At 39.4% G+C, this 25,834-nt stretch overlaps 1 protein-coding gene across 2 annotated transcripts in view; it reads left to right on the forward strand.

Moving 5' to 3' along the window:
* Positions 1–8,090: 8,090 nt before the first annotated feature.
* unc5db (unc-5 netrin receptor Db) overlaps positions 8,091–25,834 on the forward strand; it is a 197,097-nt gene continuing 179,353 nt past the window's right edge. Inside the window, exon 1 of one of the 2 annotated variants that reach the window (XM_071481933.1) lies at positions 8,091–8,468. In XM_071481933.1, coding sequence (XP_071338034.1) covers positions 8,384–8,468 — 85 coding nt within the window. In that variant the 5' untranslated portion in view covers positions 8,091–8,383. The remainder of the gene's footprint in view (positions 8,469–25,834) is intronic. The other variant, XM_071481934.1, reaches the window with a different exon arrangement.

Here is a 25,834-nt window from a genome sequence, read left to right on the forward strand (position 1 = left end):
TTTTTGTCAGTAAATCCTGTGAAAACAATGTGTTAGTCTTTCTCACAGTACTTTGTAACTTCCCTTATCTGCAGCACTCCCATGAACCCATTCATTCATGCTGAGGATGAACATGCAAGGTTTTAAAAATATCCCACGTTATCCCACAAGGCTCGGTGATTTACTGAGACAGTTAGGCACTGCAGTTTTTAACAAATGTCAGCGATACTTGTACTGTATTTGTCGAGGACTGTTTTCAGCTGTGGATTAATACATATTCATTGCACTACTGAATATTCATAGCTGATGTTGAAAAGTAGCAATGCTACATTAAGCAATGCTACTAGCTTAACAACATTTATCAGTAGTAGCAGCTAATTTCAAAGTTGTAACATTTCACCTAACGACCTCAATTTACCCACAAGGCTGTAGAGATGGCGACGTGAATCCTGCTGTGGTGACACCCTGACTTTTCCTCTGACAGGATTTATTTCTTTAGTGCGTATGTAGGTCATTTTTCAACCCCTCTCCAGTGATAATAACAACTGCAATTACATACAATTTTTCAGCAAACTTGCTCAACCTTCGTAATTTAAATCCTGTCTGGTGCGACATCCTTGTATTTTAATGTGGATCCTTGAGTCTTTTCCTCGGAAGATCTGTCCGTCTCCTACATTTTACCAACTCAGTGTGAAGTTTGGCTTTTGTGTGAAAATGAAGTTGAAGACGTTTTTGCCACCCTCACAGATGGAAACATGTTGACACCAACATGCAGGCTTATTTGGGAACCAATAACCAATAAATCTATCAGGAGAGCTTCACCCCGTAAAAACTTATAAAATGGGCTTTTGTAATCCAAACTACAGGTATACATATCAGGATTTTAACTGGTTTTATATAGCCTTTATAATGCCACTAGCATTTAACATCATCACCTCACATACAGAAATAATTATTCCATCAGTAAATATCCTTAATTCCAATTGTTTTACTTGTCAACAGTAAGAACAACATAGAATATTGGCAGCGTTATCCTCAAAAGGCTCTGCACACCCACACAGGTGCAGACCTCTTATGCTGGGGATGAAATAATGCCAAGGTCATGGCCTATTGGAGTAACTGTAATTACCCTTCTTGCCTTGTAATGACCAGTCACAACAACCTTCGACTTGTAAATACGACTGGGAAATTCACGCTTTTTCTAAAAGCTCCAATATATTTGATTTAGTGTTAGATAATATGGAAGTGCCTGAAAACCAAACAACCAGACTTGGATGCCTCATGTTAGTGAAAATACATAGGTGCAGGTAATTCAGCCTACATTTTATTCATATGTTGCTACATTGTCAGTGCAGTCTGTTTAACCCTCACACGAGCAACGATCCATTCATACATCCATTCACTGGTTCTGCTGATGTTTTTTTTAAGTTGAACAGTTTTAAAACATGGAAATCTTTCCTATTACTACCGTCCATCCCACAGGACGGGATGCAGCAGGAGGTCACCAAAGACCACAGTATATAATGATAACAATGCCACAAGTTACTAAGTTTTCTATCTCATGTCAACTGTACACAATTCTGAGAAGAGATCTTAACAGTTGTGCAGGTGAACCATGTCTTTGCAGGGCCTTTAAAAACAAGAGTATATGTAATGATAACCCGACTACAATGTTTGATCCAGGTATTTTTCATCTGTGACTAAATGGTTAAAATGCAGACTTAGTTTTTTTCACTCGTGTTAGATTTGTGTGATTTTCCCCCAGCACCCACATTAGATGTAAATAAGCAAAATCAGCTGAGTGAATCATGTTTCTTGTTTTAGTGTTGGCACAGTAACACCAGTCCAAGTGCAATAAGATGTGATCTCCACAGTGCTGTTGTGATTGATACTGTGTTTGATAACCTGCTCCAGTGTTTTGCAATATGAGTTTGATCAGACTGCTAAGAGATTAACTAGGGAATTTGAAGCTTGCTGAAGGTCGGATATTTGAGCCTCTTGCTGAATTTGTTCCATGATGCGGTGCCACATGTCGTCGTTACCTACAGCCTGCTCCAGCAACAGACCACTGACTCTCTATACACCCAGGGAATCATCTTGCACTTTACCAACAGTGTATCAATTATCAGGTAAATTAAATTTAGCCATATTGTCTCTGTTTCATATTTCAGATTACGTGAATGTTTTTTTTTAATAATGCCAGCAGCAGTTCACCAGGTGGGAATCCTGATATTGGTTGTATAATTATATTTTATTGTAGCCTAATATTTTTTTATTGTTTCTAGTTCAGGGATCCCCAGCCTCTGCAGGCATCACTGTAGCATCGTCTATGGACAGAGGATTCAGATAAACATTCAATATTAGCAAAAAAGAAGTTGTAGAAATATAATACTGACATTTTGTTGTGACTGTGTTTTATCATTTCATTGTCGTAGCATATTTTACTCTTAGAGTAACAGAAGTTAAAGTTTTTTGGAACCAGAATTGCTTTAAATCTCCATTTAAGAAATGGCCAACAAATGATTTTCAGTATAGTTTAATGTTTTTAACTTTTTTCAAAAGTGACATTCAACTAAATTCTGGTGAACAAGTTTCACCAGCCACAGCTATGTGTAAAAGCTAGTGAATAATATTTTTTTAGAAGAGTTTTTTTTCTATTCTGTGCATTGATGGAGAGTTTTAGAATCACTGTCTCATTCAGGAGATATCAAGACGTTGCAGCACACTCACAAACATGTCCTCAACTTTTTCTTGGCAAGTCGACCACAGTGCAGTATGTTATGACCCATTTTGGGTTTGTATACATGTTTTGGTGTTATTTCCTGTTACTTCCATGTACCATGAAACTGGTTGGCCTGATGGCGTGCTGGGCCTGTATTTGCCTTAAAGAGTGTTTGCACACAAATGAAAAGAAGAAAAACAAACCTCAAATCTACATCTGAAATATACAAGAAACCGTTGTTTCTGTTGACTATGCAGAGTGAAGATTTTCTTTCGTACCTTCTATGTTTATCTTTTGAACACTTGGTTAATTAAAAGGTAATTGGCCAACATCTCCTGTATCTGACGATAAGTTTTCACATAAAGCTAACTTTCTATGAATAATATCATAATAATTACCTAGATGAACAGTTGCCTACTATCAATTACAGTGATTAGTTGTGTAATGTAATAAAAAATGTTAGGTAGATTCTAAAGGTTTGCTTTTTTGTGTAAGTTCTCTCATGTTTTTCACTGAAAACTGTGTTATGATCACAGCTGAGTGGAGAAACCACCTACACATACTGGAAAAACTAGTTTTAGTTTCTCAAATCAAAGTAAATTGCATTTGTTGGAAACTGTTTTCAGCGACTCCATTTTTTTTAACACTTGTGGCTATTTCCAGCAGGAGGACAATGTATGTGGAATAAACTCAAAATAAAGTCTGTGTGTTGATGGCAGTGAAGGACCATGTCACCCAGTGCAACAATATGGCTCACTGATGTGTTTTTAATTGTTTCTGGACAACAATGGAGCTCAGTGGCACAGATGAACAGGATACCAGGCATTGGGTACACACATTACACACAATATTTCATTGTAGGATCAACTCAGTGTTGGTTTCCATCTTTTCATTGGTCTTTGATGACAGTCAGAGAAATACAGAATATCACCAGCTGTGTTCTTTAAGTTAACCAATGAGATATGGTTGCCTTTAGAGGAGCTCTGACTCACCAACCCTGTCCACACTTACTCACAATGCCAAATGCAGTTTCAAGGAAATGTAATTGCTGCCTTGCTTAAATGAATCCTTAACTTTCTTACTGTTAGACAGAATGGATATTTGGCTGAGAACAGAGAACATGACTTTCACATGGGTGATGTCTTATGTCCCACATTTGCATACAGTTAGGTCACTTAAACAATAAAGATTTTGTGATTTTATGTTGCAAATTAGTTTATGTTCCCATTTGTACAGGACATGTTGGCCCTTCAGCAATCTGCACAATAATCCCACTGCTGCTCTCCAGTCAAGTATTGTTGAACTCTAGTAGTGTTCCATTCGTTCAACTCTCCCCATCCATGAAAACAAAGGCCTGCCCACTTTGTTTTATCTGCATGGCTGGAGGTACTTACACTGATTGCTCTCCCAATCATTTTAAATAAAAAGCTGCAAGAGGTGAATCATTTCAAGTTTTGTCCTTAAGTGCACCTTTCACGTCCATTGTAGCCCCATCACAAGTGCCCAGTCCAGAGCAGGATGTTATGAAAGTGGTCAGCTAAGGCCGAGATGGTTATCTGACGTTCCCAGTTTGTGCTTTTTAAATGTTTCTTAGCTAGAACAGCTAACAGAGCAGAACTTTCTGATGGAACCTGTCAGTATGTTAATGATTAGCTGTATTTCCAAAGAAACAACAGTTCTTTTCTAAAGAGCTCCAGGAGGCTTTCCCCTTCCTACCTAAGGTATGCTGCGTTCATGGCATCTGTGGTGTTGAAAGGTTTCCTCCATGCTGATGAAAATACCTATGATGCGTGCATAAGTGCATTTGTGGGTGCATGAATGTGTGGTGCACTTAATAGTCGAGGTTTGACAGTTTGAAAATATGGTCCCTCTAGTTTGAGTGAATAAAAAACAATCCATTTTGTACAATATGTCTTGGGTTGTCTGGTTTTGTAAAGGCTAAAAAAGACAGCAACCTCCAAACTTGAATGTCATGCACAACTTTGGCAAACTATCAATTGATGGTAAGTACTCAATAATGAACAACAGCAACGCTAAATTTCCAGTGATGTCAATGAGAAGTTCAACAACTTCGGTGCTGGAGTGGCATCTTTTGACTGAGAATAAAGACATTAAGGACGCCTCTGAGACATGGCAGAGATGTTCAGCCCAAAAAAGAATCCAAGGCTACATGCAAGCCTTCAGCCTCAATGACTTCATTCTGAGTGTGTGATTTATTTCTTTTCTTTTCTTTTGGCTGACTGTTCATTCAAGGATGGAACTAGCACTGTATGAGGGTAATATCACAGTGATGTTATAACGATATTTTCATAGTGACCTAAGAAAGAAGACAGTATTTTTAGGCACTTCACCAACAGAAAAACTTTGAAGGTGCTCTCTTTAAAGAGTCTGTTTGTTGGAGATGGGTTGGTCAGTCATTATCCTTAGTGTAGTCTAAGAAACATTCTGTTTTCATTAGCTTCGAATGAGTCCTTCATATAAACATAGTGTGCAGGTCCTCCGCCACAGAGCCCACCATGTTTCTACAGCAGCACAGGACAAGACCAAACACTGGTTCTGGAGAAGGCCTTTTTTGCATTTTTACCTTCCCTGGAGGCCTCCTACACACTTGGAAATGGTGGGGTTAGGGGAGAGGTTTCAGTTGGTTGCAATCTGCAACCTCACTGCTAGATGCCACTAAATCCTACACATTAGTCCTTTAATATTATTTCAAATTTAAGGTTTGGCTTCCTGCCAACTACCAATCAATGACCAGCTCAAGTAAGCATGACAGTTGATGAATAAATTAAGTTATGCTTATTATCAAGAAACACCTGCAAATTCCAATTTCAGCATTCAGAAACAGCGAAGGTCACTTGCCTCAGTACCTAATTTTCTTATATCCATAAACTCAATTTGAAAGCCATTCCAAGCAGATTTCCGCTGGTCACACTGATTACGGAACATCACATCTCTGTCAGATGAGAGTGCAAACATAATTGAATGCCGAATATATGCCACGCAGAATCAGGTCAAGAACTTCCTGATGCAACACCCTGAGCTTTGCTTGATGGAAGGGGAAGCTTGCCAGTGATATTCCACACATCAGCAGCAGAGATGCTGACATGTTATGACACAGTAGCGAAGATTATGAGCAAGAAATAAAGTGGTGGCTTTTTGAAAGTGTTGACATGCAGTTATTCTTAAAAAGAGCCAAACTCTTAAACTTAAAAAAAGGTTTATATGTGAGGAACATGCAGGATACTGGACAAAACTTTGGGTTTCTATGAAGCCTGTGCTTTGTTTTGTTTTTTTTCATCATGGGAAATGTTGTGGTAAAAAGAATGATTTTCAGCCTTCCTTCCAATATCTATATGAAACAAGGACATTATGGTTGATACACACTAAGCTTAACCCTCTCTGTAAGTGCACATAATATGTATTTTTACTGCAATTCTTTGCCACTTTAGAAATGTGGCATAAGGTGCTCTCTTTCTCTCTTTCTCTCTCTCTCTCTCTCTCTCTCTCGCTCATAATTATTCAGTTTTCAATCATGTCACACACTTCACATATGGCAGAAAAGAAAAGACGAGTTAGATGGTTCTGGTCATGTGTGACTACAGACCTACATTGCACACTGCAAATAGTAGGTTGCCCTGGTGGCTACACACTCTGTCCTTCATCAGCATGACCTTCACTACAGTCGTTTGTCCTCCACGTGAAGTGTCCATTTGCACGACACTGAATCCTCAGCTGCAACAGAGAAGACATCAAAGAGGGGAAGAAAAGGAACACTATAGAAACATGTTTACATATTTAATGAATGGTAATTTCATGACAATAACGCAAATAATGCAGGATATACTGTGTGGTAAGTTGTATGTGTTATGAGAGAGTTCATGCTCGGCTGCCTTAGAGTGTGTGGCTATTTTGACTGTAGGACATTTCACCAGGGTGAGGCCGGGTGGCTATTGACCCCTGTTTTAAATATTTATTGGCAAGAGACTTCTGACATTAAATGATAACAGCAACCAAAAAAGAAAGAAGAAGAAGAAAAAAAAAAGTCAAATTTTTTTTCAGTATTCATGCAGTCTTCATCATTTGCAACCATGTCAATGTTTTGCTATTCTTCCAGTTGTGATTCTTGTAGTCTTCAGATCCAGTATGTGTCAGTTAACTGGTCCTGGCTCTGTCTTTCCTTACCCTCTCTTAATTTCTTTTTTACCTGCTCTTAATACTATTTGAACCAAAAAACGTGTCACTTCCTATCATACTTTTGTTCAGTGAAATTAGAGGCAAAATACCATACAACTCACAGGAACCTGACACTCAGCGGTCAGTTTTTTTAGGTACACTTGTACAATCTAATGCAATCCAATACGTCTGCTTCATGTTCAGGTTTTGTTGACACTGTCATAGAGGTGTTCACTTATATGAGGCCATGGTTAGTAGGGATGCGCTGGACTGCATCAAATACAGAAACATTTCTAATATTCCTCCCCCTTCATTTATATGTAAATCAGGATAAAACATTAAAAACACCTCTTGATAGAATGTAAAACATGACCTTTAACTATGACCTCAGTAATAAACTTATCATTGCATTTACTCATTTCCAACAATGTCAACAAAAACTGAACAAATTCATGGCAGAGCTTTGCATTGTATTGCAATAGACTGTACACGTGTACCTAATAATATGATCACTGAGTCTGTGTCTTAGTATTAGTTGTAGCACAGGACATAACATTTCCCTGAGCAGTTATTTTCTGACATTAAAAAACAGTGTGAGATCAGATGATCCGCGCTCTCTCCTACATGTGTGACCCCTGTGTAACTGCCATAGCTGAGGTTTCAAATTTCCCCAGGACATCAGCACAGTATGTATCAGGCCTTATATTCCTCACAGTAGCTGTTCACACTCTTTCATTGACCTTCCCTTTTTCACATGGTCATATTTTTTAAAGGTTTTTTTTTTTGTGGCAGGGACAAAATTCTAAGCTTCTTCTATGCTCCCAAATAAAACTGAAGGTTTTGTTGTTTTTCATTTTTACTGTTTAGCAGAAGGACTCCAGGACACATTGCTTAGAAGTGAATGGGAGCACTGGGAGCCCGTCTTCTCTCTGCTGTGTGCGACAGAACAGGAAATATCTCTGACTGTCTCTTAACAATTCATCACCGGGTTTGAAAATGTTTTAGATGCAGCTTTGTGATTTTTTTTCTCTTTTTTACATTATGTGTATCCTAACACTATTAATAACTAATATACTGTGTTGGACTTATGGCTGCTGGCATACAAGAAGAAGAGATATTGAGTGATTAGGCCTACATGTCGCCTACCCCTCGGTCTCCTCCTCTCCGCCCTTCTCTCTCTGCCATTGGTTAGCAAGCGGCAGGCTCCGGGATGGTGATGCCTGGAGAAGGGGGAAAACTCGGAGCGCACGTCTCCCCCGCTGCGCACACACTCACAGCAAAAGTGAAGTGAAGATGCTTCTTCTCTGTTTATCAACAGTCCAACCCGAGAGCCGTTCAGTACTTCTTCTTCTCCTCCTCCCACCAGAGCGCAAAACTGTCCCCGTCCCTGGCTTCCCGGAGGAACGTGCGCTGCCGGGGCTCGTCCAGCTCGGAGGAGGCGAGAGCAGGCACCGGCGATCCGGAGCCCCGTCACCCCTTTAGCGTATCCGTGGGAAGCTACGCGTCGGTATGGGTGCGCTGACAAACGGACGTTACCTCTCCGTGGTGGGCCTCCTGCTTCTTGTTTATTGTACAGCGTCCGTGATCTCCAAAGGTAAGAGCTGCCCGTCCGCTTCGCATCTCTACTTTGGGTGTCACTGGGTTTTAAAACGCTTTTACTCGGCTTGTTTAAAAAACAAAAAAGCCTTCTTCATGTGCCATCCTCATGGTTACGCATCACCTGTGACATTTATATCGTGTTTGTTTACTTCATATGTTTTTTTTTTCCACATGTTTGCAAATATATCACTGTGCACATTCAATTTTCAACGTGGGCGTTTGATTCACCCTCGGACTTATTGTCACTGTTCGAGCTTTCTCTCTCCCAATGCGCAGCAGAGCCTCTGACATTGATTCATCAAACCACAGCTCGCAGGCTGCCGCCAAGTTCTCACACTGTTTATCTTTTTCATATCCACCTTAAATCGATGTTAATTGTCCCCCCCTTTCACTGAGTTCCCGCAGTCTTTAATGAATCCATCAGCATGCCTGCGCTGCATCCAGGAGGACGCTTTCACACAGGCACGCCTGTGCAACAGGCATGTCACCGCGTCTTTCTCTGGGAGTTGCAGGACTGATTCTGTGGACGTTCGTCCTCATTTGGAAACGTTGCACTCCCTGATATCATGAGCTGGACACAGTGACAGGGGGGCATTAGGGGCTATGGCAGGGAATTTACTGAATGTTGAATTCGAGCACACAATAAGAAAAAACATTCTACCACTGACACACCTAAAACGATTTTTTGATAGGGCTGGGTTGCAGTGGGGTGCCGGGCTCTTTTGAGGGACATTTTCATCATTTGTTTCAAGACATGTGCCCCAGTGGTTTACAAAAAGATGAGGAAGAATTTTTTTATTTTATTTTTTGGTAAAATTGCAACTGAGTGAAGGGTAGCTGTGCAGGTGGGGGGCTGGTTGAGGAGTGGGTACATGGCCCAATTTGCATGTTTTAGGTACCATCTTTTCAACAGAAAGAAAAAAAAATCAAGTGGATTCAGAAGCCATGAAGGAAAAAAACAGATTTATGAAGAGCAGATTTCTCAGCTTGAGTGACGGGGGATATTCGATGCAGTTCTCTATGGCTGAGGTTTCGGTGAGTTGAAACTGCTGCACTGAAAGTCAGCCGTTTGGAACTAATGTGACAACCCAAGCACACAACTCCACCTCCACATCTTTGCCTCTCAGTCATCTGATTGTGTCCGTGATGATCTTGTGACTTGAAGAATTGTTTCAACACTTTCTCATGAGTCCTCAGTCTGCCCACTGTATGTGAACGGCTGCAACACAGGGCAGATTTCTCCGATTCCTCTTAATGTAGGTTATAGGTGAGTGTGTAGAGTAATGGCATCTGAATCTGATGTGATATTACAGCATCCCCCTTTGGAGCCACACAGTCTAAACTCAGTGTATGGCAGCCCATGGAGCTGAACTGAGTGCAGTAATAGATTGAGGTCACATCATCATGACACCATTGCCCACCAGTCACTGGACACGTGTGTGCAAAGTCCCCTGTTAATAACACTGCAGCTTTTTCATCTTATTATTTATATCTGGTGGATTCTGTTGAATGGTGTCTATATTATGTTTCTTGTTGCATTGTGAGGAAACAGTGAGCTCAACACCAGAGTTGTTAGGCGTTTGAGAGATTAACATGGAGCTTGCATCTGTGAAGTTTTGTTTTGACTTCCTTTTCATGACAGGGAAATTGGTGCCATGTCATGTTGTATAAATATGACAATTTGCAAAGCACACTACCTATTAAAAATCAATGCAGAAAGGATTCTGAAAATAATAAAAAAAAACATCAATGCATTTAAGCCAGCAGCTCACAACCTTTTTGCCTGCCAATGTCTTCGTGCTAACCCCATAGTCACAGGTTGCTCATATGCATGAGTAGAGCAGAGAAAGGGGCAGTCTAATCACACCTGGACACCACACCTGTAGTTTGTAATTCAGACTTTGTGTCAAAAATATTAAGTCTCAAGCACAAGTCAAGATGAGCGTGATGACATCCTCAGGGTTGTGTGATGACATCATGTTGGTTATTGGCTGAACTATTCACTAGCTCTTACCACATATTCATTTTTCAAGTAAATCAAAAATAAAGAAACGTCTCTAAAATAAAAAATAAAAAAAAACTATTTTTTTTAATTTGTTTGTTAAGCTTTTTCTTCCTCCTGTCCTATGAATCATCTTCTGACCCCCTCAGTTTGTCTTGTGACCCCTTGGGGAATCACATGGGTGAGAACCAGTGATTTAGTCTGTAGATAAAAAGGCTGATCATACGAGCAGCAGTGCAGCTTGGCTCTATGCACATATGCTTTATTAAACAGTTTTTTTATGTTAAATCTGTTCTGCAGCATAAATGATATGGTTTGGCAGAGTTTGAAACTGAGAGACCTCAATGCCCAGCAGCCCTGTAAGGTGACATCAGTAAACCGCGCTCTCTTTTGTTTCCCAGAGCAGTTGGTGTATGATGCTCTATACCAAAGGAGTCATCATCAAACATTTTACAGAAGCAAAAGATCTAAACTGCGAGTCTCACTTTGTCTGAATGGAGTGTATGTTCTCTGATTGTTGCTTAGGAGATGGTTAGAATTTAGATTTTATTTAAAGGTCCCATGCTTATTTGAAGTGTTGTTATCCATGAGAAGGTATTTGTGTGGTTTTAAGGCCTGGGCTGACTGTTGTCCGAGTAATGCATTAAACATATAGCAGATCTCAGAGAAACACACAGAGAAACCAAATCCTGAAAGGCTGAATGGTGGGTCCATGTGGGATGGAACTGGGGCATGACTGAGGGTGGTGACTGCTCTGTTGTGACATCACAAACTTACAGAAATCCTGACTGCATTTCAACATGGACTGAGCACTTTGATACTTTCACAGTGATAATATGGCATCTAGACCTGCTTTATAATCAGAAAAGACATGGAAATCTCCCTTTATACAATATGGGACCTTTTAAGTTTGTATTTGCCAAAATGGCGCCTTTATAGTCCTCCAATATGACCATCGATCCAAATGTATTCAGTTTGCTATCACACAGTATATGACAGAGAAAAGCAGAAAATCCTCTTATTTGACAAGCTCAAGTCAGAGAGTTTGGTATTTTTGCCTTAAAATTGATTGAAATGACAATAAAAACACTCACTGATTAATTTTCTGTCCATCAATTAATCAGTTAATTAACGCTTTTAGCGCTTGATGCAGATACATAAAAATATCAATACACCAACGCTTCTGTGGTGTCCGCAGAAATCAAAGTGACATTTTTTGCTGTCGCCAGCTTCATCATACACAGCACCGCCGCCTTCCATGTTGCCATTTCTCTGCACGTCACATCAGTCTCAAAGGCCATAAATGTAACGACAGGTGTCGCACGGACATTTCCCCACAAGGCTGACTCCATGAACCAAACAGCAGCAAATTCAGCGGTCTGGCTGCAGCAGGACCTGACAGTGCCAGCTTGCACTCAGCGAGGTTTAAGCTCTTAAGGATCAATGGTGAGGTTTGCAGGCCCTGTTGGCTGGGAATGAGACCGAGGCGAGGGGTCATGAAGGAGGGCTACTCCTGTGTAACATTGCTGTGAGTAAGCATGGTGTGGCCCATGGGGAATCTTTAAAAGGCCTTTCACTGGTGTCGCACAGCACTGGTCATGAAACACAAGATACAGCTTCCTGCACAGCAATGGTAGATGCAATTTCCTCATAGATCACGTTTGCCATTACCATGTTTTTATCTCCTAATGAAGTTTAAAGATATCCTGCTCAGAGAATGCAAAAGTGCACTGACTGTAATGTCCCGCGTAAACTGGCTTCTGATAAGGCTGTTGTTGATTTCATTTGACATGCAGGCGTGTTTATTTGGGACTTGATGATTAATTTATGTGATGTGTGATTTAGCAAGAGAGAGGGTGTGTATAGAGCAGGAAAAATAATGAGGAAGGGGATTATCTGATATTTGACCGAGGATTGTTGAAGTCAACTGGTTCATTCACCAATAATTCACCATGTAAATGTTCCTAATGCTATTTACCTGACTCGAGTATGTTAGGAGATTAGACTATGGAGCTGTTTGCCTTGCTGGAGAGAGTCAGAGTGCACACATGCCTGGACCCCTGGTGGTCACCTCATTTGATAAAAATTAGCGGCAAACAGCATCTTCCAGTGTCACAGATGCACAATTATGTCAAGTCTCGCTGAAGTAACCATCGCCACATGGTGCGTGATGCTGTGTCTCTCCGTTTTCTGACGGCGAAAACTCATTTGACACATAGGCTCATCAGATTGAGTTCACCTACGACCTTGCGCTGTAGATTGTACCTCTTTGTTCTTGCTCTTCAGGTTGGGCAAAAATAAAAATAAAAATCACTATGAGTACAAAGGATGGATGCACAAAGCTGCAGCTACTTGTTTTCCAGGAAAAAAAAAAACTCAAGGTTTTTTTTTTTTTTTTTTTTTTTTTTTTTCCTCTGTGTACAGGGCTTTCATGAAAACAGACAAAGGTCAAATCTCTTATTTTCCCTCAGAGAAAGTAAAGGGGCTCTTATATTTTCCCTGCCGATCCCAGAATGAATCATCATAGTCAGGCTGCCGTGGGTGACAACGTGCGCAGTTCAGTGCCCAGATTTACATTTAAATGAAACCAAATGGCTGTACATTCAGAAATGATATACAGTAATGATGATGGTAATAAAAGCAAGTCCCCTTTCATATTGGTCCAGCTCCTACTTGGGATTGCTGTCATTTGGGGACTTTGCAGGTACAGTCGGTGAGTTATGTCTTTGCTATGTCAAGACTATTACCTTCACATTTCAGCGAGTGGATTCATCAGCGTTCTGCCTAAGAGGCTTAATGTAGTCAGCAATCAGCCCTGCAGCTCATTGGGTTCTCCTCGTCCGCTGTATGACTGAATGGTAGTTCAAGGCAACTTTTCCCAACTGCTGTATGTCATCTGTACTTGTAGGTTTATGCTGCAAAGGCTCTGGCATATCTGAGGCTTGATTCTAAATATTTGTAGGAGGGATCATCTAGGATGTCATATTCCGGTGCCTGAGTCAGAAATAACATCTCTCATACTCGGATATTTCTGACAAAACATTAAAGCTGCACCGATCAAAATTTTTATATCACTAATGGCTCAAGTTACTATGTGTAGTATGAAGAGTGTTAGTCATAGATGATGATTTCCTGTGGGTTCATCACTTACATTACAGTTCGCCTCAGCTCTATGTAGAATCGTTCATTGTTTTGGTTTTACACCAGCAACATTAGTTTATTTTTACTTTCTTTTTTTTTTTAACTTTTGGGTTCACTCTCACTGCTCTCAACAGCCTATTTTCCAGCAGTAGTAGGCTGCTTAAAAGTAAGGACAAACCCAGTTGCTCACTGCCCAGCACTGACCAGCAGACAGACACAGTTAGAAACTAAAGTAATGAAACCATTAGCAGCTGAAGAGCCATATTTTCATGTTGATAGACCAAAACACAGCCAAAAGGAGACTGAACATTGGATTTGTTAGTTACTTGTCAGGTGGCCAGAAACAAATGTACTTCATGAATAAACAGTGTAAATAAATCTATAAGGAAAAAGACCAAATATTCTCTCTAGCAGATGGAGTTTGGTCTGACTCTGTGGCAACTGTGACATGAGGTTGAAATCTCTGGTAAGAGCTAGTGATGGATGTTGAGTTAATATTTCCTTGTCATCAAAGGCTTCAGCTTCAGCTCAGGGATATTGTGAGGTATTGTGTGGTCATTTCACAGTTCTTCAGATTAGTTGACAGTGAAAGTACTTCTTCACGGTGGCCCAACAGAAGTGCATATGGAAGAAAAGATATTTAATTTCTAAATTTCAACACAGCCACTGCGTTGTAATGATAGTGTAGTGATTACAAACAGTACCTTGTCCCTTTTCCCTCCATCACCCTCAACTTTGATATTTCTTGAGAGTCAAAGCTCTGTTTTGTTTGTTGATCAGAATTCATCAAAAATGGTTGAGTCAACATGGCCTAATCTGTCCTGGATGAACGTTGTAGCTTCCATCCTGCTCAATCGGAGGGGACGGCAATCAGGACAGGACGAGAGGGAGCGCTCATTCACACTGCTAAATCATGTGAGAAATGTGCAGAAAGCTTTCTACCATCTCAATCAGGAGATTCAATCAGTTGTGTTCTTAAGGCCACATCTTCATTCTCTTCATTCCCTCTCTCGGCTGCTGCGTTTCTTTTTGAATATTGCAGTCTCTGTATGAGAAATACATGTGGACATAGCTTTTTTTTCCTGTTTTCTATCTTTTTTTTTCTTTTGCAGCTCTTGTGAAGGAATTCCCTAAGGGAGAAAAACACTTGGGATTTAAATGTGGTAGGCAGAGGATTCACTGTACTGTATAATGATGAAGAAGGTTTACAACAGGCTAGCCTGCCTTTTTAAAAAGAGCTAGGTATATGGTACAGCATCCCTGTGATAAGGTTTAACGATAATATTTAACTGTTTTCATATTTTAGTTCATATTTATTCTTTTTGTCATTTAGCTGATGTTTTTACACAATTTTGAGCTGTAGTGACACAGTCTTGATTTATTTTGCATTGTGTGTTCAAGTGGATGTATAGCCAGTAAAATGAAGTGCAAAGGTCAAAACAAAAGCCGGACTGCATGAGTAAACTATATCATACTGTAGATGTCCATGGAATATTCATACATCATAAATAATAGATTAGAATTGAATATAGAAACAATAGCTAAGTTGATTTGTTTTTCTATCTATAAATGGTGATAACTTGTTTTTCACAACCACCTTAACATACACGCATAAACTGCTATACAAACTGTGCCGAAAGATTTATAACGATTAAGAAATCGTCTTTATTTCTGTGATCTTTGAAGATTCTCACATGAGCTCTAAATAAACACATATTTATTCCTGCAAACTGCAATTAATCACACTTGAGCTGTGGAGCAATTACTGTCAAGGATCCGCACAAGTAAAACATGGTCTTTATGAAAAAGCAGCACTAATGTGTGTTTTTCACATTAATTTGGCCTTTGCTGTGGAGCTGGCATTACATTGGCGTGGTAATATTTAGAGGTGTCAGGTTTCACAGGCTCCATGAACTTCTTCATATCTGTGTTTACAGATGGTGTGCACCAGATGAGCTTTTTACAAGGCTGTTTTATGATAGAATCCCATCTAGCAAACCACCAAGCAGCCATAAGGCCTACTAGAGGATGTGTGTGTGTGTGTGTGTGTGTGTGTGTGTGTGCAACTGTGCCCACACACACACACACACACACACACATACACACATAGTAATTAGGAAACCCAAACACAGTCCTGTGTAAATTTTATTTATATTACTTTGCTGGCCATGTTTGATAGCATCTGGGCGTGAGCTCCTACAGAATCTGAGTCAAGTGAAAGGTGAGGCCTCATCTCTTATCAAGTCAGTGAGAATTCAGAAAGAAAGAAATCAGAAAACATGTCCTGTTGATGTATGGGTCATGACTGAAATCTCTGTCAGCCCATCTCAAGTAAATGGCCTTTTGAATGACAAGTGTTTCTAAGTGAACCTTTCACAGTCTGCCCATTGTAACCAAGGTAAAGGATTGCCATTATTTTGTATATTATATGGTGTTGACCATCTTTTTGTTTTTATTTGTTATGCCAGTGCTAGTGGAAGGCTAGTGGAATGGATGGCAGTGCCAATCGCTCCACAACTTTGGTCCAGACTGAAATGTCTTACCAACTATTGGATGACATTTATGGACTCCAGGGTTTGAATCCTACCGACTTTGGTGATCCTCTGACTTGATGTCAGTTGACTTATCCTGTTAAATATCTCATCATCTACTAGAAAGACATATATTTTGAGGTTTTGAATAAATTGGCTCAATAACTATTAGATTGATTGCCATGGAATTTGGTACAGAAATTCATGTTCCCTTTACAGGTCCCATGTTGTCTAAAGTGAGATTTGCATGTCTTTTTTGATTATAAAGCAGGTCTAGATTCTGTATTAATAGAACAGAAAGTATCAAAGCCTCAGTCCAAAGAAAAATGCACACAGCCTGTATTCAGAAACTAAGCCTTAAAATAAGCTGTCAGGACTTCTGTAACTCTGTGATGTCACAACAAAGCTGTCACTGCTCTTAGCCCCGCCCCCAGCACAGATCAGAAGAGAGGCTCAGAGCCCCTGATTGTCTGACTGACCTGTTATTACTAGAGCTCCGGAGAAAATCTTGAGAGAGGAGATTTACTCTGTCCATCTCTGCTTGTCATTTAGCTCAACCATTACAGTATGTCAAAATATTTAGTTCATAACCAAAAACCTGCAAAACTACTTTTAATGAGCAGTTTTAGTGAATTTTAATTAGCAAATGTAGCATGCTAACACACTAAACTAAGATGGTGAACAGCATCATACCTGCTTAGAATCAGCATGTCAGCATTATGTCATGCTGATTTTAGCATTTAGCTCAAAGCTCCACTGTGTACGATGTAGAGCCACACAGAGCTGCTGCAGCATGACTGTAGACTCTAAGTGTTGTTGTACATTATCTGTGTTTCTGCCTTGTCCTTTCAGCTGTTCTTCACCCAGCAACACTTGATGTGACCATCTGCAGGTCTTTGGTTATTGGATTGTTACATTACAGCCAGCGCACAGAGTTTAGTAAATTAGAGAGCATAAAGACAAAGAGTGAAGGACAAGATTTTGTTGAAGTAAGAAAACAGTCAGCAGTGTGAGCTGGCTCTGGTGAAAATTCTCTCCCAATACATAGATCACAGGTAATTTTCTCGGACACCTGTACATACCTGATGTATGGCCTTTGATATGCCAACCTTGATGGTTCTCTGCTGTTGCAGTACCCACTTTCATGGCCTTGGGTCACCTGTTCCAACATGTCCTCTGTTGATCCATGGTGCAGCAGCAGGCCTACCGGGACAGAACAGTGCTGGAGGACAAGTTGTGATGAATGGACTGCCGAGCACCAGTCTCAGTTCGCTGTGTCCTCTCCTGCTTGGAGGACCTCTTGCTCTCGCTGGTGGGCACATGTTAGTCATTGGATCACGCTGTTTGTGACTAGTGGTTGACACGCACAGGTGCTGCAGAAAAGTCCAGGGCAAGGCTTTAATATTGGGGTTTTATCTTTATAGATGTTTGAGGTGGGTGTGTGGTGATTTGCTATTGATGACCTTCCTAAAGGGTTATTGAACCCTCAATATGATCGATACGGCTGTGTGAAAAAAAAACAGTTTTCATATTTATTACCGTCTCAAATTTGCTTCCATTAAAGTCCCTGTATGTAGAGGATGAACTTAAATCTCTAATTTATTTAGAAAGCATTGTAGGAAATGAGGCCATCATGGTGATTATATGTGTGTGCAAAGCTGTAGTAGATGTAGTCATAATGTAATGGTTGTAACCACATTTGTAAAGAACAGTAGATCTGAACAGTAGCACTATACTGTCACACTCAGGTAGTTGAATTATAATTAGCATAGTTAATTACCATAGCCGGGGAAAATAAATATTTCTGATTGGCTTTCTGACGTCTGATAAAATGAGATGAGGATAACTCAACAAAGACACATCGAAATAGACAGCTCTCTTATTTGTTTTCATTCAGAGTAGATTAGATTTTGTACTATTTTAATTAATTAATTATGAATGATAAAAATATTTAATACATCCAGTATGCATCGATAGCAGGCTTGTGTTTTCAGTCACTGTGGTCGATTTTGCAAAGATTGAACCTGTCATAAAAGAATAACTGAGTATACAGCTCAAACCTGAAAAAAACATGGCATCTTAATAACGTGTAAACAGGCTGGCAGACCAATAATGTCATGAATCTTATTCACTTATGTTCAATGTTATGTCCATATTCATTGTGATGGTCTAGCAATTAGAAATAGTCCATTACTCCATCACTACCAGAAGGGGAGTGGTTGGTAGAGGGTTACTGATTATTACTAGTGAAAATTATAAGATTGAAACAGTGGTAATTGTGAAACTTTATTAACACTCATAGTAAAGTTAAATGATAAAACCTGTTGTATAGGCCTGCTAAGTAACACTGTACCAACACATACATGTTCAACAGAGGACAGGGCCGCTCTGTGTCACCATGTCTGCATGATCTGTCACCACGTTGCACCTGCGTTTTTTCAGCGCTGGGGGCTCACGCATCCTTTATCAGCAGGTTGATGCTCAGAGATGAACAATCAGAAAAAAAGAATTACAGGCTCTCCCTTAAAACTGATTACCAGAAGTAACTACTGAGGAGGATAATTTTAGGAAAGTTCATGTTATGTGCAGTGGGTGGGAATATTCTGTTTTTGCTTATATTTGATATTTTCAGCACTTTGTGACAACAGAATTGTTTAAAATGTATTTTTAGGGACAACTTTTCCTCACAAGTGCAGAGAGTTAATGTAAATAAAAGCTCAAAATAGCTGCTTCTAACATCACAGTTTATTAAAATATTCACCTGCAAATATATTTTATCATGCAGAACATAGAGTCTCAGCATCAAGCAGCTTTGGAAACCCCGATCTGCAAATAATGTCTTGACTAACTCTGTCTAATTGTGGCTAAAATATTGTGAACAAACAGTATTTGTCACACATGGATTAGCCCACACAGTGAAGCCTCAGACTGTGTGCCACAGCTTTGAAGACAGGCACTCAGTTTGACAGACATATGGAGCTGAATTTGGCTCCGGATCAACATCTTGTACTGTGGGAAAAGTCACTTTCCTCCTTAGAAAAGTCGATCTTTCAGTTTGAGGTTTTTTTAGTTCAGACTTCTCAGTTTGCATTAAGGCAGTTTCATGTCATTTCCTCCTACATGTCTTCTGATGGGGCAGAGACAGAGACCAAACGAGTGAGCTAAAGATAGCAGCACTCACTGGCCAATAACAGCACCAGCTTCACACCAACAATTATCATGTTAACATGATATTTCCATTTTTCTTTCTTTATTTATTTATTTCTTTTTAATTTAATAGTTGTTGCTATGGCAATGACATGTACATGCAACTTTTTAAAACTGTTTTGATGGTGCACTTGTACAAACATTAGCAAGTGGAAAAAAGTTAGTTTGTTTCAAGTATATCAATGTCGATGTTAAAGACAAGTTTGTTTTTCTTTTTTTTTTTTTTTTCAAATGGTACCTGAGTGATTGAACTGCCTCATCTTCACAATGTTGAAGATGAGTCATGATTGTTGTCATGAATACCACTCTGGAGGGCTCACTGAAGTCATCACATTTCAGATTATACATGAGGGGTTCTTGATTGCTCCAAAACATTTTTGGTAAATTAATTCTTGATTTAAAGGAAGTGATGTTTTCCATATAATTGGTTGAGCTTACTGGCATTTGAGATTGGATGAAATTTCCGCTTAGGTTGATGAGACAGCGGAGATGATGTGATGAGCATCATGACTTAGCATGCTGACAGAACTGTGCGTGTACCGATCATGTTTTTTTCACACTGTAGTAGTCCTTCGCTGTTTTGTGCTATTCACTGCTGCAGAAGTCTAACCAGAGCAGTCTGATTTTAAAGCTGCTGCATGTGCTGTAACAAAATCAATACAGCACATCATTAACACAAGTACTCCAAGCCATACTGTATGTGTATGATGAGATCATTGCGTACATTGATTGCTACTGTTTCAGTATTGCTGATTAAGGTGCTTTTTAAGTCCCTAATGAGAACTTTTACTTCCTGTTTTACATTTACTTTTAGAAATGAAATGGAAGTTATTTTTAATAGTCTATATCATTGCGCACAGACGTCTAAAAAAACATGATAATTTGTCCCTTACAAAAGAAATGCTCTCAGACCTCCAGCAAGTGGCCAATTCACTGAGTGATGGTTTGTGAAATTAATTATCAAATAGTACAATAAATTATAATAATAATCCAATAGCCACTACACTACCAGTTACCTGTTTTAATGTGTGTTTATAGGTTCTCTGCTATTTGACAAACTCTGTCTCTGTTTCCTGTCCACCTGTTGCCTCTGTCCTGCCTGGCTCTCCCACAGTAACACATTGGCTGCTGTCCTCCTCCTCTTCCTCTCCTACATCTCTCTCCTCATTAGCTGCTATCCCTTCCTGACCCTCTCCTGCTGCTTCACCTGCCACAGCAGCTCACGTTGGAGCCTGGGAATATTCAAAGCTAAGTAATTGGATAGTTTATCACAATGGTCTATGTGGTTTCTCAAGTTTCTAGGTACCCTGTTTGGCTAACACCTCTGGTCCAGACTGTCTCCTCAGGATGAAACATTTTGTAATATTCATCTCGATTTACTGAGCAAACATTCAAACTAATAACGTCACACAAAGGTGTTTGTCTGCAAACTTTATTTGATATTTTTTGGAAATGTGCAATTCTTAGAACTGGTGCATCAAAAGGTACACATTATAAAACCATGTTTATATTTTATGATTATATGGACTAATGACAGTTAATGTCCCAGACATTGTGATTATAATAAAAGACAAATAAAAAATTCTATCCTTCCTCTTATTTCCAATTCCATTCTTCAGTTCTTATGAACACAATTTTGAATTTCTTTGGTTTAACAAACCTGCAAAAAAAGTAAAAGAAAAACAAAAAACAAAAAACAAAAACTTCTGGTAATAACATATTTAGAAATATTTCTTTGCTCTCACTTTAATCCTCCAGAAAGTAGAGATGAAGTTCTACAGAAAGTTATTTGGCTAAATTCTAACATTTTAATTGAATTGAAACAAATCTTTTAGTAATATACATATTTAATCACACTGTTTGGGTTGTAAATTATATAGTGAATGGATACATCATGAGCTGTTTTTTCCCCCTTCACTGATATATACAATTGATCTCTACTTTAAAAACAGACTGGAAACAAAACATGTGGTGTAAGTGGTATGATGAAACTAGTGACAAACACAAGAAGTCATTTATTTTATTTATCTTCTATATCCTTAAGAAACACTCCACTTTTTAGGCTAATATATTAAACAACAGTGGATACACTTATGAGATATTTTCAATTAGAAATTAATTATAATTTTTTGGCTACAAGGAAAATGCTGAAGCTTTGGGGCCTTACTGAGTTAGATGAGTGCCGTTTTTGTTTTTTGGAGTCTGACTCAGTCTGGATTTCTTGAGCATCAATCAATTCAGAAAGTTTTTGGTATACAGAATTGTGTGATTTTAATGGTATTGATACCAACTACCAACATTCTGGTATTGTGACATCTCTAGATCTAATGATATAATATCCATTTTGACATGGACATTTACACACAGGTTTGGAGTTGTTTGAATGAGTTATCCAAGCTGTTTCCCCCAGCTACCAGTAGCCTGTTTGTGCTATGATAAACATGCATTACTAGAAACTGTTATTACTTTGAAAAGTTATTTTACTGCTTTCTGACAAGTTGCTTAATTTCTAAATACTGAAAATGTGATTAACTGCTGTCATAGTTACAAAAGCGCACAAAGGCAGCAATTTCACACTAAAGACAGGACTTTGGAGATGCTTCAGGAAATATTTTGTACACATGTGAATTCACATGTGCAGTAAGTCAAAAAGACAGGCTTGGAGTTTCTTGAATGATCTATGCCAGCTGTTTCCCTCCTACACTACCCTGAAACACTACATTTTCCAAAATGTAATTGTTTCTTTACCATAATTGTTCTTATGTAAATGAAGGTGAAGCTTCCAGAGAAGGAATACAAATTTTGTGTAAAAAAGAAACAGGGTGGGTGTAATAGCAAGACAATAAACAGTATTTATAAGAGATGTAAGAGTGGCACCAATGTGAGATAGAGGCCAATCCTCCCACCATGGTCTCATTGTTTTATGGTCACTGCACAAAAGCATAACAGTAAATTAGACAGTGGTATATTGATGCTTAAAAATTCTACACATGCATTTTTAATATTTCAGAAAGCTCCCAGCTTTGCTTTCCTCCTCAAAGGCACCTCTGTGAGCGCCTCCCTGTTTTATGGACTATCTGTTTTTGACAGTTTGTTCGCTCACAAGCCACATGAGCCACATTCCTCATATAACATTACTCATTGTAAAGTGTCAGCCTGGATTGACGAATGATCAGAACTAGCCTCTCTTTAGTCGTGGCCACTGTGAGATGGAGGGTAATATGAAAATACATTTAAAGCCTGTCACCATGCCGGAGACATCAGGCATTAGTTTACAGTGCACTGTGAATGGTTTCGGCATATTTCAAGATAGACTCCTGGACAGGAACACGAGGTAGCTATGTTCTGATGATAGCAGACAGCTGCTGCTATCTCTGCTCTGCTATCTCTGCTGCTAACCGTTCACTGCACTGGATGTTCACAACATTTTTTTTTTCCTTATTCATTGGTGACTAATGCATTAGTCTTTGATTTGTACCATATTAAGCCCTTTGCCAGTGTGTATTGGCTTTGATGGGGGGAAACAGTGGGTTTACTTCACTGCTTCTCTGTTGACTTAACAGGTCCTGACAGCTTGGCTCTTGACCTGGTAAAGCATTTAGAATATGAATATTGCATTGTACTCTGCTCTGCTTTGTCTTGGCGGGTAGTGGCTGTGCAACTTTTCAGTTCTTCTTGTGCCTAAGGCATCCTCCTACTGCTTCCTTTTCGTGCTTGAAATTTTCTCTTTTGAAACTCATTTTGGCTTTTGATACAATCTCAGAGTTCTTCAGGGTCAGCGCCTCTGTGGATTACTCAACCATCCCATGTAAACCAACATGTATTCATCTCAACCTTGTGGGCCATGTTGCATCTTTGCTGATTTGCCGTGGCTTGTGCCCACACAGCATCATGGCAAAGTGATTCTTTTGTTGGTGTCGTGTTTCTCTTTTTAAGCAGCATTAGCATTAGTTTGAGTTATAGCAGTTATGAAACATTGTGGCATGAACTGTATCACTGGCCTGAAGCTTGTTTGGAAACCTCTTATATCAGCCGCTGGTGTCTGTATGATTCAGCATGCCTCTTCCTACAGTTTATGACATGAAATGCCATCCAGATGAATGCTGTCTGAAGATATTCCTTTGTTAAATGGGTGATTGGCAGTGACCAGTGTCTGGTCATGATGGCAGCTGATGCTTTTCTGTCTTTCCGAAAGTACTTACAAGTGTTTTATAAGAAGATTCCAGAACTAGCTAGTAGATAATGGAGGAAAAAACGTTTTATGGTGCAGCTATACCAAAATGGGGCTACAGCTAACAGCTACAGCTCTTCTGTCTTCAGTGCAACATTATCTCACATTATCTCACGTTTACATCACTCATAGCATTATAGGACTGAATGTACATCCCAGGGGAAAAAGAAAATGACAATTTATGGAAACCAGCTTTTCCTTTTTTTTGCTTTACAGTACATTTGCTTGACATTACTAAGGCTCATGCTTGTCTTGTCAACATCCCTGGGAACTCTCCTCTACTCTTTAACATGTGGACCATGCTATATAATGGAAGCAGTAATGGAAAAGGGTACAATCAGCATTCACACCCAGGTCAAATGACTCTGCAGTAGATTAGTATTAGTGCAGTATTTGTGATGTTAACACAACAAAAGGTGAACATTTTTGCCCCATTTTTCTGCTTTAGCTGTAAACAGAACTTTCATGTACAATGTTGCTGTTAAACCAGAAACACCGTGGCTACACTGTCCTCAGGCCTGCAAGAGTAAGCGCAGCCCTGAAATAAGTTCTAAAAACACACACTCACCAATCAAAGTGTCTCACCCGGAGTGTGCACGGTAGCTAAGAGCTCAGTGTTTGAACCAGTGTCTGTGTGTGTTCTCTGTGTGATGACATTGCTTCCTGCAGTTATGTGTGTCCTTTCAGACAAACCCAACTGGCAGTTTAAAGGAGTCAGTTTTTAGCAGGTTTACCTGCTGCTTAGAAAACTTGCTTATACCCACAAATTTTGGTTTAAAAAAGGTGTCATATTGACGGTATTCATAAGTAACTAAGTAAGACATTTGGTAAGCCTGTAGTAATGAACCTATTAATAATAGTAATGAGTTTAAACAGCAAGCCATGTATTCATGGTTGATATTTTGAGCTGAATAAATGACTTATAAGAGATATATACTGTATACACTTTTCCATTAGTTGCATTGTTTAAAATTGTCTCTAGAGCTCTGTGGTAAATACCCTATGACTGACCTAAGAGTAATTGCATGCCTGCCAAGTTTCCGTAGGCCTTTGAGAATTTAATGTCATGTTCTCAGCAGTGGGATACACACTGAGATAAGAGTCATCTCTTTTCATCAACCCCTCTTTGCTCAGAGCATGTGGAATTCATATTTTCTCTGCAAGCCAAAGATCTCCTGCAAAGTAACAGAAATCACCTCCCAACACTAAAAGGCTTTTAACGTCACCCGCTAGCAGGTCAAGGAGACACCCTGCCATTAGTGTGAGTGTAGAGACGGAGCCAGAGTTTGGGACGGGAACATCAACATGATTAATAGGCCATGGCATTTGTTTATTAACTGCGTCAATGATGTTTGCAGAATTATGAATTTTGGATAAAACCTAATTAATTTAGCTAGAACAAGCAGTGCAATATGTATTCAGTCTGAATTTGCACACCAGGTCGCCATTCAGTGGTTTCAAAAAAACAGAGTAGGTGGTGGAGAAATATCAGAAAATAAATCCCCACTCACAAATGTCACTACTGATTTTCTTTAGACAAGTCCCAGCATCCGAGGTGAGGTGGTGTAACTCGATAGATGCTTGCTGTATATGCAGACTGGGTGGAATAAATTGAAGTAGTCCATCACAACGTTAAGTCCTTGAGTAATGAGTAGCCCTCAGGGCTGTATGGAAAGCAGAATGGTAATTGCAGACAAAAAGGTTTCGAAAACCATTTCTAGACGTTTTGTTGCACTTCAGTGGCATCTGGAATATTCCACATTTAGTTCTGCCTCTATCTGCCACAGGGGATGACAGGAAGAGAGAAACACATGTCTCTCATTCAAGAGAAGTGAAAAGGCACAAGTAAAAAATAATAAGACAAATATCCAGATGAGAATTAAGAGGCATAATGGATTACATAAAATATAAAAGTATTAAAACCTTAAATCCATGTCATTTCTTATAATCCCCATGAGCTGTCTCTGCCTAAGAAACATCAAGTGCGACAGAATACACTGCTGCACTGACTGTAAAAGCAGCATTGATTAGAAGAACTTCTTTTATTGCTCTTCCAGTGATGATACAGATGGGAGTTTTGCTCTTTATAGAAACTGGTACTGTAACAAGTGCATATAGCTGTGCTTCGCCTACGAAATCTCAGAGGATATATCAGAAATTTTTGTTCACACAATCCATTAATGCTAGTTGTAAAAAAAAAAAAAAAAAAAACTCGGATGTGATTCTTGTTTGCTGCCATCTGGTCTAAA

Source organism: Trachinotus anak, unplaced genomic scaffold, assembly GCF_046630095.1.
Source record: "Trachinotus anak isolate AG129_WGS33_773 ecotype Australia unplaced genomic scaffold, CSIRO_AGI_Tana_v1 ptg000008l, whole genome shotgun sequence".
Taxonomy (NCBI): domain Eukaryota; kingdom Metazoa; phylum Chordata; class Actinopteri; order Carangiformes; family Carangidae; genus Trachinotus; species Trachinotus anak.